The sequence below is a fragment of the Saimiri boliviensis genome, chromosome 1, assembly GCF_048565385.1.
Source record: "Saimiri boliviensis isolate mSaiBol1 chromosome 1, mSaiBol1.pri, whole genome shotgun sequence".
Taxonomy (NCBI): domain Eukaryota; kingdom Metazoa; phylum Chordata; class Mammalia; order Primates; family Cebidae; genus Saimiri; species Saimiri boliviensis.
In genome coordinates this window covers 225,143,650-225,157,554 of record NC_133449.1, presented here as the reverse complement: position 1 = coordinate 225,157,554, position 13,905 = coordinate 225,143,650, and the positions used below count along the sequence as shown (strand labels likewise).

The 13,905-nt window shown below is 35.1% G+C and overlaps 1 protein-coding gene across 3 annotated transcripts in view; it reads right to left on the bottom strand.

Moving 5' to 3' along the window:
• EDIL3 (EGF like repeats and discoidin domains 3) overlaps positions 1-13,905 on the bottom strand; it is a 434,019-nt gene that overhangs the window by 153,771 nt on the left and 266,343 nt on the right. For all 3 annotated transcript variants that reach the window (XM_003920781.4, XM_003920782.4, XM_074384070.1), the window contains one exon: positions 3,674-3,855. In XM_003920781.4, the coding sequence (XP_003920830.1) occupies positions 3,674-3,855 (182 nt within the window). The remainder of the gene's footprint in view (positions 1-3,673; positions 3,856-13,905) is intronic.

Sequence of the window (13,905 nt, the reverse complement as noted above, 5' to 3'; positions counted from 1 at the left end):
GACAACCTAGGCAATACCATTCTGGACAGAGGAACTGGCAAAGATCTCATGACAAAGACACCAAAAGTAATTGCAACAAAAGCAAAAATTGACAAATGGAATCTAATTGAGCTAAAGAGCTTCTGCACATCAAAAGAAACTGTCAAGAGAGTGAACACACAACCTACAAAATGGAAGCAAATTTTTGCAAACTATGCATCTGACAAAGGTCTAATATCCAGCATCTAGCAGAAACTTAAATTTACCAGAAACTTAAATTTACAAGAAACAAACAAACAACTTCATGAAAAAGTGGGCAAACAACAAAGACACTTTTCAAAAGATAACAAAAGTGCAGCCAACAATCATAGGAAATAAAACCCCTCAAAATCACTTATCAGTAGAGAAACGTAAATCAAAACCACAATGAGATACCATCTCACCAGTCAGAATGGTTATTACTAAAAAGATGCTGGTGAGGTTGAGGAGAAAAGGGATGGTTATACACTGTTGGTGGGAGTGTAAACTAGTTCAACCATTTTGGAGAGCAGTGTGAAGATTCCTCAAAGAACAAAAAACAGAACTAATACTTGACCAAGCAACTGCATTACTGGGCATATACCCAAAGGAATATAAATTATTCTATGATAAAGGCACATGCAAGCATATGTTCACTTCAGTACCATTCACAAAACAGACATGGAATCAACCTAAATGCCAATAAATGGTAGACTGGGTAAAAAAAAAAAATGTGGTACATAGACACCATGGAACAATATGCAGCTACAAAAGAGATCGTGTCTTTTATAGAAACATGAATAAAGGTGGAGGCCATTATCCTTAGCAAACTAATGCAGGAACAGAAAACCAAATACCACATGTTTTCCCTTATAAATGGGTACTGAATGATGAGAACATATGAATACATAGAGGGGAATAACAGATAGAGAGACGTACGTGAGAGTGGAGGATGGGAGGAGGAAAAGGACCAGGAAATATAACTAATGGATACTAGGCTTAATACCAGCATGACAAAATAACATGTAAAACAAAACCCTATGACATAAAATATATCTATATAACAAACCTGCACATGTACCCCTGAACCTAACATAGAAGTTTTTAAAAAAAGAAAATTGGTAAAGTTTTGTAAAAAATAACTTTAAAAATATATTATTAAAGAATACAATTACAAAATAAATACACAGAATATAAGTACTAAGTATTTATTGAACAATAATTTTTAGGTTTTCACCCATTAAATTTGAGGTTTTTACTCTAATATAAAGCTTTTCATATTTACTTAAACTGGTTTTCTCGGAATTCATTACCATCTTCAGACCAAAAGCAAATCATCATCCTACTGACCTCAAGAACAAAATAAGTTGTAATTATTATTCTTAACAGAATAAAGAGTCATATTTAATCTAAAATTCTCACAATGTTGACTACTGTCCTGTCCCATTAAGGTTAATTTCTGCCTATAGCCACTGGGATAAAGGTAATTTAAAGTTCATGCAATACTTTGAAAAGAAGAATGATGCATAGTGTTAAGTAGGCAATACATGGACAAAGTAAAGTGAAGAATCTGGATATGAAACATTAATAAGGTATTTCTCAAAGTAAACACAGCAAAAGCATGCTATTTATGGTTTATAGAAAGATGGCAATCATTGAAGCTCACAAACATAATTTGTGAAACAGAAACCCTGATGTAAACTGGCGATATCATCTCTCAACTGTTCTGAATTTCAACTATGAATATTAATGCCTAAAGTTTTAGCAGGAGCACAATATTACAAATGCATTTCAACTACAGTGATTAAAATGTCTTTGGAATGATTATTCATTCATAAATATAACACAATCATTTTCTATTATTCTGTAGATATTTTAAACCTTAATTGATCCTTCATGAGTCTGTGATCAAAACTGTATAGATGTGCCATTTCCACTATCTGGAGTTCTTTTTGCACACGTGGCTATAGATTGAAAAAGTCAAGTGTAACTTAAGAAGCAATTTTAACAAATTCATGTAAATATAAATTCATAAAACAAAACAAGAACTTCAGGTAACCTTATAGAGCCCTATAGATAAAAGAAATGTATATAAGATATATAAGAATGCCTAAGAAACCTGAACAAATGAAGTTTCTGAAAGAATTTTGGCCCAGTTTTTCAAGCATGAAAATCTTGCTCCTTAGCCATAAATCAATTTTCCTTTATACTAAATGCCTGCAAACCAGTCCTTGTATAATATATCTAATTATGTCACATCAGGTATTTCTGTTTCTTTGACTTAAAATATGTAGTAAACAAAACAGATCAATCACCTAAATTAATCAAAATCCATAGCATCTTCCTACTCCAGTGGAATAAGGCTAATACCTTTAGTATAACTCCTGAAGCACAGCAAACTTATACACTAAATTTTAACACATCCCTCCAGCAACCTTTATTCAAGTCATGATTTTCTACATAATATTTCCCAGATTGTCATGTAGCAAGTTTGATTAGGCTGTTCCCTGGATGTTTAGTCTCTACTGAGAGCCATCTTCTCAGGCCTAGCTCAAAAGCCATCTGTCCCAGATGAGTTTCACAAGGTAATTCATGAATTCTTCCTCTGACCATAGTATACAGAATTGTTCCTCCCTTTATTACACATCAATGACTTGTTACATGGTTATTAATGTGCTTTCCCCAACAGAGATGTAGTGTTTCACAGGCAGCAGTTTTGATCATCTTTCTGTATTCCTAGCATGCAGTTCATCTGAATGCTCAAAAAGCATTGAAATGTACAGAAATATAAGTTCCGGGCCTTGCTACCCCCTCTGGGAAATCACTTAATATCTCAATGTATTGTTTTCTCCTGTTTTAAAAAATGGCTGGATGATGAGAATCAATAACACTGTGAATTGAAACATCCTCAGCTATTGAAAGAAGGTACATTTGAGGCATTATAATTTATGGTATATTTTATAGTTGACCTTTTGTACCCACTTCTTAGAGATAGAAAAAATAAATGTAATTTTTATGTTATTGAAATATCATAAGTTGCTGTTAAATGTTAGCACAGTGTAAATAAACACATAACATACAGAAAGTCTTCTTTGATATGCACCTTAAAATAGCGATATTTACATGAGAATATTTTTAATGTTTTTGATCCTTTTAACCAACTTCTTAACGGAATGTGCATGTTTTTTTACTTTTCAGAGTTGGGAGCTAATTTGAACTCTTCACTAAATTACCCTTTCCTCTGACCATAAGGGAGAGTCACACTGAGTTCTTAACTTGTCACTTTTTAAAATGACCAGAATCTGGGCCAGACGCAGTGGCTCATGCCTGTAATCCCAGTAATTTGGGAGGCCAAGGCAGGCGGAACACCAGGTCAGGAGTCCAAGACCAGCCTGACCAACATGGTGAAACCCCATCTCTACTAAAACTACAAAAATTAGCTGGGCGTGGTGATGTGCTCCTGTAATTCCAGCTACGCAGGAGGCTGTGGTAGGAGAATCCCTTGGACCCGGGAGGTGGAGGTTGCAGTGAGCCGAGATCATGTCACTGCACTCCAGCCTGGGTGACAGAGAAAGATTCCATTTCAAAAACAAAACAAAACAAAACAAAACAAAAAAACACTGGAAAACTTTAAAAATGACTTGTAACATTAACCTTGTCCCACCCCATCTGTTACCTGAATCCATGGCCATCTATCATTTTCTGCAGCTGTCCAAGCATTTATAAGCCCCTTCTTATTAAGACGTGCATAGTAGGGATACCATTTTTGGAGTCCAAAAAGAGCTCGGTGAGTAGAGGAAGCAGTGATTTGCTGGTTTGATATAATTCCACCTTCAATTCCCAATGGGCCTGAGCATTCTGGGAACAAAATTAAAAAATATATATATGAATGGATTAGAAATAATGCATATACAACACGTGTCTGTTAGATTTGATAGGAGATTTTTTTAAGTGATTTGAATTTGTACCACCATACCATTTACTCCTCATCCTCTTTACAGATCTGTTATTGATCTCTACATTAAGGAAATAATTCTTGCTTCTCATGACACTGTTCTTTCTTTGCTTTGAAAGTCGTCACTTAATAGATGCTTTCCTTTTGCATTATAATTCTGCTGTCTGTACTGATAGCTTTTTGTTTTGATCACATCAACAAAACCATAATGCTCTTTAAAGACATATCTCATATTTTATATTCCTGGAGACTAGCATGCCTTACAAATTATAAGCTCTCAAGATACGTATTTCCATCCATTATTTCTTGATTATCATACAGCTGAGCTTTCTGTCGAAGTCATTTTTGTAGTAATTTAGCATTTCTCACTACTATACATTTTATAACTTAAATGTTTATACCCACCATCAGTTATGCTTCCACAATAAAAGAAAAATGTGTGAATCTGTTAACATTTAAAAATATTATTATAATAGCCCATGATATGTTATCAATTATGAAATATATGTAGACAAATTATTTTTATAAAGAGAGCAGGTAAACTCTCTGACATTATACATGACAAAGTGTACAACTCAGTAAATCAAGATATTAAAATATTTCTATTTTTTTAGTTCCAAATTCACAATTCTACATATTGGGATTCTGCACATATATCTAAATTTGCAACTGAGAAACAAGAAAATTTTACAATGACATTTTAAAATACTAAGATTTAAAGCATATTATGCTCAAATGATATGTTCTCAGATATCAAATGTGTTTAGTTTTTTAAATTAGAAATGGAAGTAAATCCATCTTAAAAATTATGTATTTGTATTATATATATAAAATTATATATATTTAAATTCTTAATTGCCTTATAAAATTTCAGCAGAAGGTACATTTCTTTTAAATTCAATTTTGAAAATTCAGAATAAGCAGGGATATGATATAATATAAAAGATTATATCATATCCATACTTGAATCATTACATTAAAAAGCCATTTATTAGTAGAATTGAAGTCTTAAGACCTGCAGATAATAATCTGGTTTTCACACCCCCAGAAACTGAATGTTAAAAGTTCAGGTATTGATTCTTTGGAATCTCATTTTGCTTTCCATTTGAAACTTCAAGATCTTTACAGACTTCATAAATGTACTAAGAAACTTTCATGATGACACTCTGATTTTAATAATGGCAGGAGCTTATTTAGCTTTTTAAGAATATTGTCATCAAAGGGGTCTCAAGTATCTTGTCCTTGACTTGTGCAATATTTGGATGGAAAAATGAAGCAGGCAGAGAGATCTTTTACTGCAGATCTTTTACTGCAGTCCAGTAAGTAGACTCGAGGAGCTAGAGAGCCAGAAATGATCATGAAACTATATGGCAGACTTAAAAATAACTGTGCCATTTGGTTGCATACCTCTAAAGACCTTATGCTGAACTAGACATCATCACAGAATTTGTAACTATTTTAAAACAGAGAGTAGATCTCTAATCACAATATCCCATAATTTTACTTTGTTGGTTAATCTAATAACCTCCCTTTAGTAGTAACATATCAGGAAACACATTGGCTCTGAATTGTTGTGTTATCATATAAGACAAATACCAATGAGCGATTTTGAAAATATACATGCATAGCTCACTCTGCCATAAGGCTCCCAATCTTTGAAATGCTCTCTAGTCATTCACATTAATTCTTTAAAACAACAACAACAACAAAAACACCTAATTCAGACTGGGTGTAGTGACTCACGTCTGTAATCCCAGCACTTTGGGAGACTGCGGCAGGTGGATCACCTGCGGTCAAGAGTCTGAGACCAGCCTGGCCAACATGGTGAAACCCTGTCTCTACTAAAAGTACAAAAATTACCTGGGCTGGAGACATGTACCTGCAGTCCCAGCTACTTGGGAGGCTGATGCAGGAGAATCGCTTGAACCCAGGAGGCAGAGGTTGCAGTGAGCTGAGATAGCACCACTGCACTCCAGTCTGGGCAACAAAGTGAGACTCCTTCTCAAAAAACAAAAAAAAGTGAAACGACAACAAAAAAAACCCCACGATTCAAAAAATATATATTTACATGATAGCTTTATATAGGGCTATATTTTATACAAAGTATTTTTGCATAAGCTATCTCATTGTCATGGTGTCAAATTTACAGTATTACCAGTCCTCAACTCTATATTGTTGCTTTAAACAAATAAACAAACAAAAACACCCCCCAAAAACCCAATTTTCAACATTTGCTTAACATACATCACCAATTACATACAGATGTAAGTAACATCTGTCACTCACATACAGTCAAAAAAGTCCACCAAAGGAAGCAACACTGTGATGGGAATTCTTGAATGAAGTGTTAGTCTGTGAGTTTTCAATATATTGCCTTGAGTTAGTGATCCTGCATTTTCCTACTTTTTAAAACTGGTGTTATGATGACACTTAATTTATCAATTGTGAGGAAGACAGAATAATAAAAACTTTGCTTTTGGAACTATAAATTGCTGAAAAAATCATGAGCTTGGTTCTGTAAGGTTATTTGCCCGCGTCTCTTTAGAGGACCTCAGTTGAGGTAATCTTGGCTTTTTAGCCCCTTTCAAGTAGAAGCAAGGTATTTCTCAATGTTACATCCTTAGATGCTCATGGTCACTTGGACACAGAAAAAGCCCAATCAATATGCACCAAACGTTACTGGGGCCTTTTTTTTCTCCTAAACAGTAAAGTAATAAGCAAATCCAAGCCTTATATTTATTTCACTATGCAAAGTTGTCACAACAGCAGATTTTCTTCACTAATCATGTGGACTACAATCAAATGGATGTCATCATAATAAAAGGTTCAAAATCCAATTTCCTTTTGCCTGTGCTATCCACTTCCTCAATATCCCCTTAAATTCAACAGTTATAAAAATCAGCGAAGGCATTATAATTCAGAATGCAAATGATTAGACACACAAGATTAAGTGACCTTAAACAATTAATAACAAGATGCTTAAGAGAAAGATAATATAAAAATATACATTGCTTTTACTATCAACAAATGAGAGAAAATATTTGAAATGATAATTGATGAAGTAAATAATCTCAGATGAGAACTCTGAAGTTTGAAAAGTGTACCCACAAGTGTTTTATCGTATAATCTTTTATGATATAATATAATATAAATAATACTTCAAGAAAAGAATGTTATCAGACCTATTTTGTGAATGAGAAAAAATACGAGGAGGAAAGTTAAGCCTGCAAAAGATGACACTGGAATTTAATGTGAAGAGTTCGGTGATTCTTCAAAATTTGACTCAGATCTTTTTCTTCCGCTATATTATGTGAGGCATACATACTTATACATCTTACCGAAGGCAACAGGAACATTAACATGGAGTAAACATTTAAGATATCACTAGTAACATTCAGGATGTCACAGAGCTTATCCAGCCAGTTCTTCATAACAATGTGAGAATGAACACAATATATTAGCAGGCATTCAGTCACAAAATTAAATACTGAGAGAGTTTATAGTGTGTGTGTCCCCTAAGGTGTTAAAATTAACCTGATATCATCATTGGCCTATATTCTGCTTGTCTAACACGGATAGGCTAATTCTGCTCTTATTAATTTACTGACCCCCAAGTATATGTTCATCCATCCATCACTTCATCCATTAATCTATCATCTGTTCATTTAATTCAGTTTTGAAAATACATATTTATTGAGGCCCTTCTACACATCGGGCACTCTTCTAGGTAGTGGTGATGTGGGGAAAAATAAGGCAGAAAGGTCTCTGCTCTTAAAAGATTCATATTCTAGTGGAGAGACAAATAATAAATAAACCCCTAAATAAACAAGAAAATACCATGAAGTGGTATGTGCTATGAAGGAAAAAAGAAGGGTGAATCAAGTGTGGGTGTCAGGTGATCAGAGATGGCCTTGTTGAGAGGTGACAACAAGTCCCATCTTTGAATGGGAAGCAGGAGCTGGCTGCGTTTACAGTACTGGTTTCCTCAAGGACTTCAGTGTAATGAGGAAACACATAGAAATAAAACTTTTATATAACATGGCAGATGCTGTGGTGGTGAATGCAGACTTCTCTGCAGGAGAAGAGAAGGGGGAATAATAACCTAACTTGGGGCTCTGGGAATGATTCCTGGAAAAGAATGGGAGCCCACACAGTGAGAAAGAAGAAAGGGTAGACACAGACAGGGAACAGGCTGCCGTGATGAGGGAAGCAGAGGCAGATCAGCACCACCAGACAAAGATGGGTTGGTGGGGGAATGGTTAAGAGATGAGGTGGAGAAGTAGATAAATGCTGGATTATTTTGTGGATGACTGGGCTGATAGAATTTGTTTCCTTTAGTGATGGGGAGTTTTTGAAGAATTCTATGGCCATATTTTCATTTAATTTATATCATTCCCCCTATACCATAAAGAGTGTATTTAAGAGGGGACAAAACTATGGCCAAAGAATAAGCTACTACAGTTGTCCATGTGTAAAATATTGCAGGTCTGAAAGAGGGGTGGAGAAGAGGAAGAGCTCAAAAATATTTAAGAGGTAAAAGTAGGCAGAACTAGTAATGATTAGATGCAAAATAGAGGAGAGGAAATGGAGTGTCTGAGTTTCAAAGGGTCCAGAGAACAAACATAGGTGTTTCGTCGAGATTGGCATGTTTCACAAATAACACCACTGGACCTAATTCCTCTCTTACAATTCATCAAAAGTCGTTCTTGCTGTTGGATCGAACATGGAAGGATCTGCTTATCTCACCTTCTCTTGCTATACTGATTTTGGTGGGCTACTCTCAACATCTCTCATATCAACCAGGCTGCAGGGACAGGATTGAGATGTGAAAACCTGCTTCTATGCTCAAATCATGCCCAGTACTTCCCTGGTCCGCAACTCATCCACTTGTTTATGTTTGCCCATCTGTATTCCCACAAGATGGAGAACCCGGTGGCAGGCAAAGACTATATTCCTCACAGTATCTAGCAGCAAGCTTCAATTTTAGTGAACGTTTAATAAATATTTGCAGAGGGAATTACTTTTTAAAAATAAACACGAAAGGTAAATGATACAAATTGCAGGTAATATGATGGCATTTTATTTGTATACTTCATTTTTAATTAAAAAATCACTTAGACTTACATGCTCTCAAAGGTACACAGATACAGAGGCATTCTTTAGAAACTGTTACATGCTGAGTAAAGAAAAAGAACACTTCTTTATTAATTGAACAAATGGAACTGATGGTGACCTGGGTCTCTTCTCTTTCAAAACGCTGCTACACAGCCTTACCAGGTATTTCTGAAATTCCCCACTGTTACCTTTAGAGAGGGCAGAATGGCATTCGATCATTGCTGAATACAAGAGTAGAACACGGTAGTAGAATATGGTAATATGCATTTCCTGGCTGCAAGATCTGTGTTTATGTATTCTTGGTATTGTTCTTGCTTTTGTCAGGTACGACAATAATCCTAAATTAATGAGTCCATCCAACACTGGCTACCAGAGGCTTTTAGGCATCTTTTGCATAGTCATTTAAAATAACTACATTGCCTGAATTGTCTGAGTGGACTGGAAATGCTTTCTGAACTGATACCCTGCTGTTCAGACTAACACTGAGCAAGTGAGTCACCTGGAAAGTTGAGCAGGAGCAGCTGGGCTAGCTGTGGCCAAGCTTCAAGTGCATCCCCAGAGCAACATTTCTGCTTTGGCCAAGTGGGATGTGAATAAAATAGCTTCAAAGTGGAGTCCTTCTCACTCTGCAAACTCATTCTCTGGAGTGCGGCAAAGAATGGCTTCTGCATTTTATTGATCTCGCAGCTGACAAGTAAGCAGTGCCTCAAGATGTCTCACATCTTGTTCCTGAGTGTGCTGATTAAGCCTTTCAAATAAGTGAGATGCACAGCTGAATCCGTAACAGGAATGTACTGCTTTCATTTGCTCTATCTCAATATCCAGACATCTTCAGAATGAAAGGATTTCAAATTAGAGCCATGTAAGAAACAAATCTCCTTTAAACATCTCCAGTCCTCCCTTTCTCTGAGCATCTCATCTTAGAGGAGTGAGTCCTCTGCTGTGCGTAACATAGCATGATAATTGTGCTGAATGCAAGCACTGGTGAATGGATTACTGATGACCTCCAGAACTGCAGAAATTAATGCTGATTCAAATGTAAGCTTTCCTCTGTGCCACTTGGACCACAGCTTTTCCTTTATTCCTAGCATTTGTTTTATTTTAGAGTTGTCTTGAGACCAGGCTTTAATTGGTGAGGGAGGGATCAAGGCCACTCTTTCTCATGCTGTGGCCTGAGGGTTGAAAGCAACCCTAAAGATTTCTTTTTTTTTTTTGGATGAGTCTTGTCATCTAAGCCACTGTGCATTTGATTTGATTTCTCTCAAGGCTATCATTTTCCTGGTGTTAGGAAGTTGTGTCAGAAGAAAGAAGGCAAGGGATGGAGTGAAGATGGGAAGTTTAAGAAAGGCTGATCTCAGGAACAGGGCCTGAATATTCCAGTTCAGGTGGAGGAGAAGGGGAAAAAGTGGAGATGAGAAAAAAAAAATGTTCACTTGGAGGAGATGGGCAAAAAAGTTTCCTGGACACAGAGTGAGAATGCGAAGGCGAATATGTCCAACTCAGCCTTCCCTTCATTTACTCATTCCCAAATTCCTGCAGAGCACCCCCTGGTGTCAGCCTCTGGTTATGGCGCAGAATAATCACCTTCAAAAGAATTAGAATGAAAAGTCCACTTGGTGATGTTCATCTCTCCACACGGAAAGACTGCTTCTTTGTATCAGGGTATAAGCATTACACACAGTCACAGTAACCTTCCTTAGGAAAAGCAGTAATTGAGAAATACTCAATAGTGTTTTCAAAAAATAGTTAAACTTACTTGGATTGCAGATAAAATGCATGTGTACCTTAGAGAAAAGGCTGTTTCTTCCTATCAGATGGTCTACATAGCTTAGATAAATGCTAATTTTCTTTACAATTGTGAATACTGTGATTCTGTGATATTTCTCTGGGAAAGTATTCTCTCAATTGTATTAGGCCCTAGATTCTATTATTTTCCATACTGAAAGCACAGAAGGTATCCAGGTTAAATGAAGAGGAACAGCTATTTGTGCATTTTTTTTTCCTCTTAGATAATATACTTCTTAAAGGTAGAGACCATGCCTTTTGCATTATTTAGGTTTTCAAAGCACTTAACACAGTGCTTACAAATGGGCAGTTCTCACTATTATGGGTTAAAGTAAAGTAAAACAAATCATTGTTGTTTGGAATTACTTTTCTTTCATTTTTGAAGGTGGATTAGTCTTCTGAATGTAGATATCATCACTCTAAGGATTCAACATACTGGGTGGGTGTTAAAATCAAATGCTTTCTGTGTATGCTGGCAGGCTTGAAAATATATAAGAATCAACTCTTGCAGGTAGGGGAAACATTAAGTTTGAAATAAAAACCACATTTATAAAGTCACAAAGGCAGTTATCAGCCATGGAATCTAGCTATTTCCTTCAAAATGTGGCTATGTTTTCCTTACACTGTGTGCTATCTCAAGCCAATTATGATATATTATCAGTTTAAATTCTTTTCAGTTCAGGATAAAATATGCCCATGAATAAGCTAAATTATAATCGGAAATTATCTATTAATATTTCTCAAAGCTGATTTGTGAGCATATTGATACAGAATGATCATATTAATTAAATAGTAGAGCCGATTGACTCCAGTATTCAAAGGCCAAAATTCTTATTGAGATAATTCACAAAACTTGACAAAATCTAAGATGATTATCCGCCTATCACAGTAAACAGTTTTGCTGTAGGACAACAGAGTTTATTGTAGTTTGCTTAAGATTCATTCTTTAAAAATGGAAAAGTATTTGGATTTTAAAAGTGCTAAAAACAATATGGATTGATGAAATATTTGTCTGTAGTGTCAAAAGCCTGAAATCCAAAGACCTGTAGATGTATACCTGTTCTTGCTTTATGACAAAACATATAACGACATAGGAAAGAGTTTAGAAGGGTATAATGCCAAAGTTAAATGCTAAAGGAGGGACTGAGTTGCTTGAAGAAACATGAGTCGAAAACTGAATGTAAATATTCAAACAGTGCTGTGTAGAAGACACATTCCCATGCATTTAAGTTATTTATATATTTTAAGATTTTTTGGCAAATGTACATCAGGCTAAGTGCCACAAGGCATTGTCTTTGATGTTTTGTTATAAAGCAATATTACTGCCATGTCAGGCACTGATTTTTATTTGAGAGATAAATCATAGTTCCAAACCCAATTGCCAGCTGTATCTAGTTATTTTGTTTTCTGTACAATGTACTTATCTTTTCTTCACGCTGGATGTTTTCTCAGGTCAAGCATAAAGTCTTAGTGTTCCAGAGGTAAAAAAAAAAAAAAAAAAAAAAAAATCCACGAGATGAAACAGGAGGCCATTGCATGTGGCAAGGAATGACATACCGAGCTCTCTCTAACACTAGTACACTTTGGAAAGTTGTTCATTTGAATTCTAGGAACATCTGTATTATGCATTAATTTTAAAAATGTAAGAAAATGTTTTTAATTTAGAAAATAATAGGTAAGGCCGGGCACGGTGGCTCACGCCTGTAATCACAACACTTTGGGAGGCCGAGGAGGGTGGATCATGAGGTCAAGAGATCGAGACCATCCTGGTCAACATGGTGAAACCCCGTCTCTACTAAAAATACAAAAAAATTAGCTGGGCACAGTGGTGCGTGCCTGTAATCCCAGCTACTCGGGAGGCTGAGGCAGGAGAATTGCCTGAACCCAGGAGGCAGAGGTTGCAGTGAGCCGAGATCGTGCCATTGCACTCCAGCCTGGGTAACAAGAGCAAAAAACTCCGTCTCCAAAAAAAAAAAAAAAAAAAAAAAGAAAAGAAAAGAAAATAATAGGTAATACTTGCATAATTAGGGTTGGGTCAGGGACTAAACATTCTTGCAATTAATTTTAAGACTGCTGTCTAAGTCATAACCTCTGCTGTGCTGTGTTTTGCCTTTCCAAATTAAAAAAAAAAAAAAATTCCAGTATAAAGTTGAAACAGAGGATGAATTCTTGATAGTATGCATTTACTAATTGAACCTTTCTACAGATAAAAGTGCCACAGATATTTTAAATATTGTATTTACAGTGGCTTTGGTAATTCTGAAAGGAATAATTCAACACAGAACTTTAAACATAACAAATTTAAAGCTACTAAAACAAAGGATGCTTTACCAATTTTATAAAAGAAAATCTAGGAGGATTTAATAGAGTAACAATTTTATTATGAACCTGTTGAAGCTAAGCCAGCTTTTCATAAATTATCTCTTATTCAATAGGGATTCAGACTGAATGTGTTTTATAATATAGTGAATATGGATCAGTATATCAAACTAGAAAAGTTAAATTTTGCTTTCAAATTTATTATATGTAATAATAAAATATACTCTGACATTCTGTAGTATAGTATCCAGGTTAAAGACTTATCTTCATTGAACAATATTTGTAGTAAAAACAGTATCTAGAATTTGCTAATGCTACCTCATAACACATACATACATTTTAGACAAGTGAAAGTGTTAAAAAATCTTAAATCTAGATTTAAATCTTTAGCTGCTGAAATGGGTATGGAATATTAGTTATGTTCAATAAAATATCCATAATCGGATAAATTACTACTTTTTAAAATGTTGCAGTAGAATACATTATTGCTATATAGTTTGGCCTAGTAATTAAGTAAATAAATAAATACACTTCTTATAAACATATTAAAATATATGACAAATACAAAGTTTTAAATAATACTATCCTTGTCCATTATAAATTGGTAACTTTTGAAAAAAAACAGCCAAAAATAGAATTACCTGCTTTCCTTAAGCTTTTAAAGCAAAGAAAACTTCTTCTTCTTTTTTTTTTTTTTCATTTAACTTTGTAAAAAAGACTAACTTCTCCAGAAG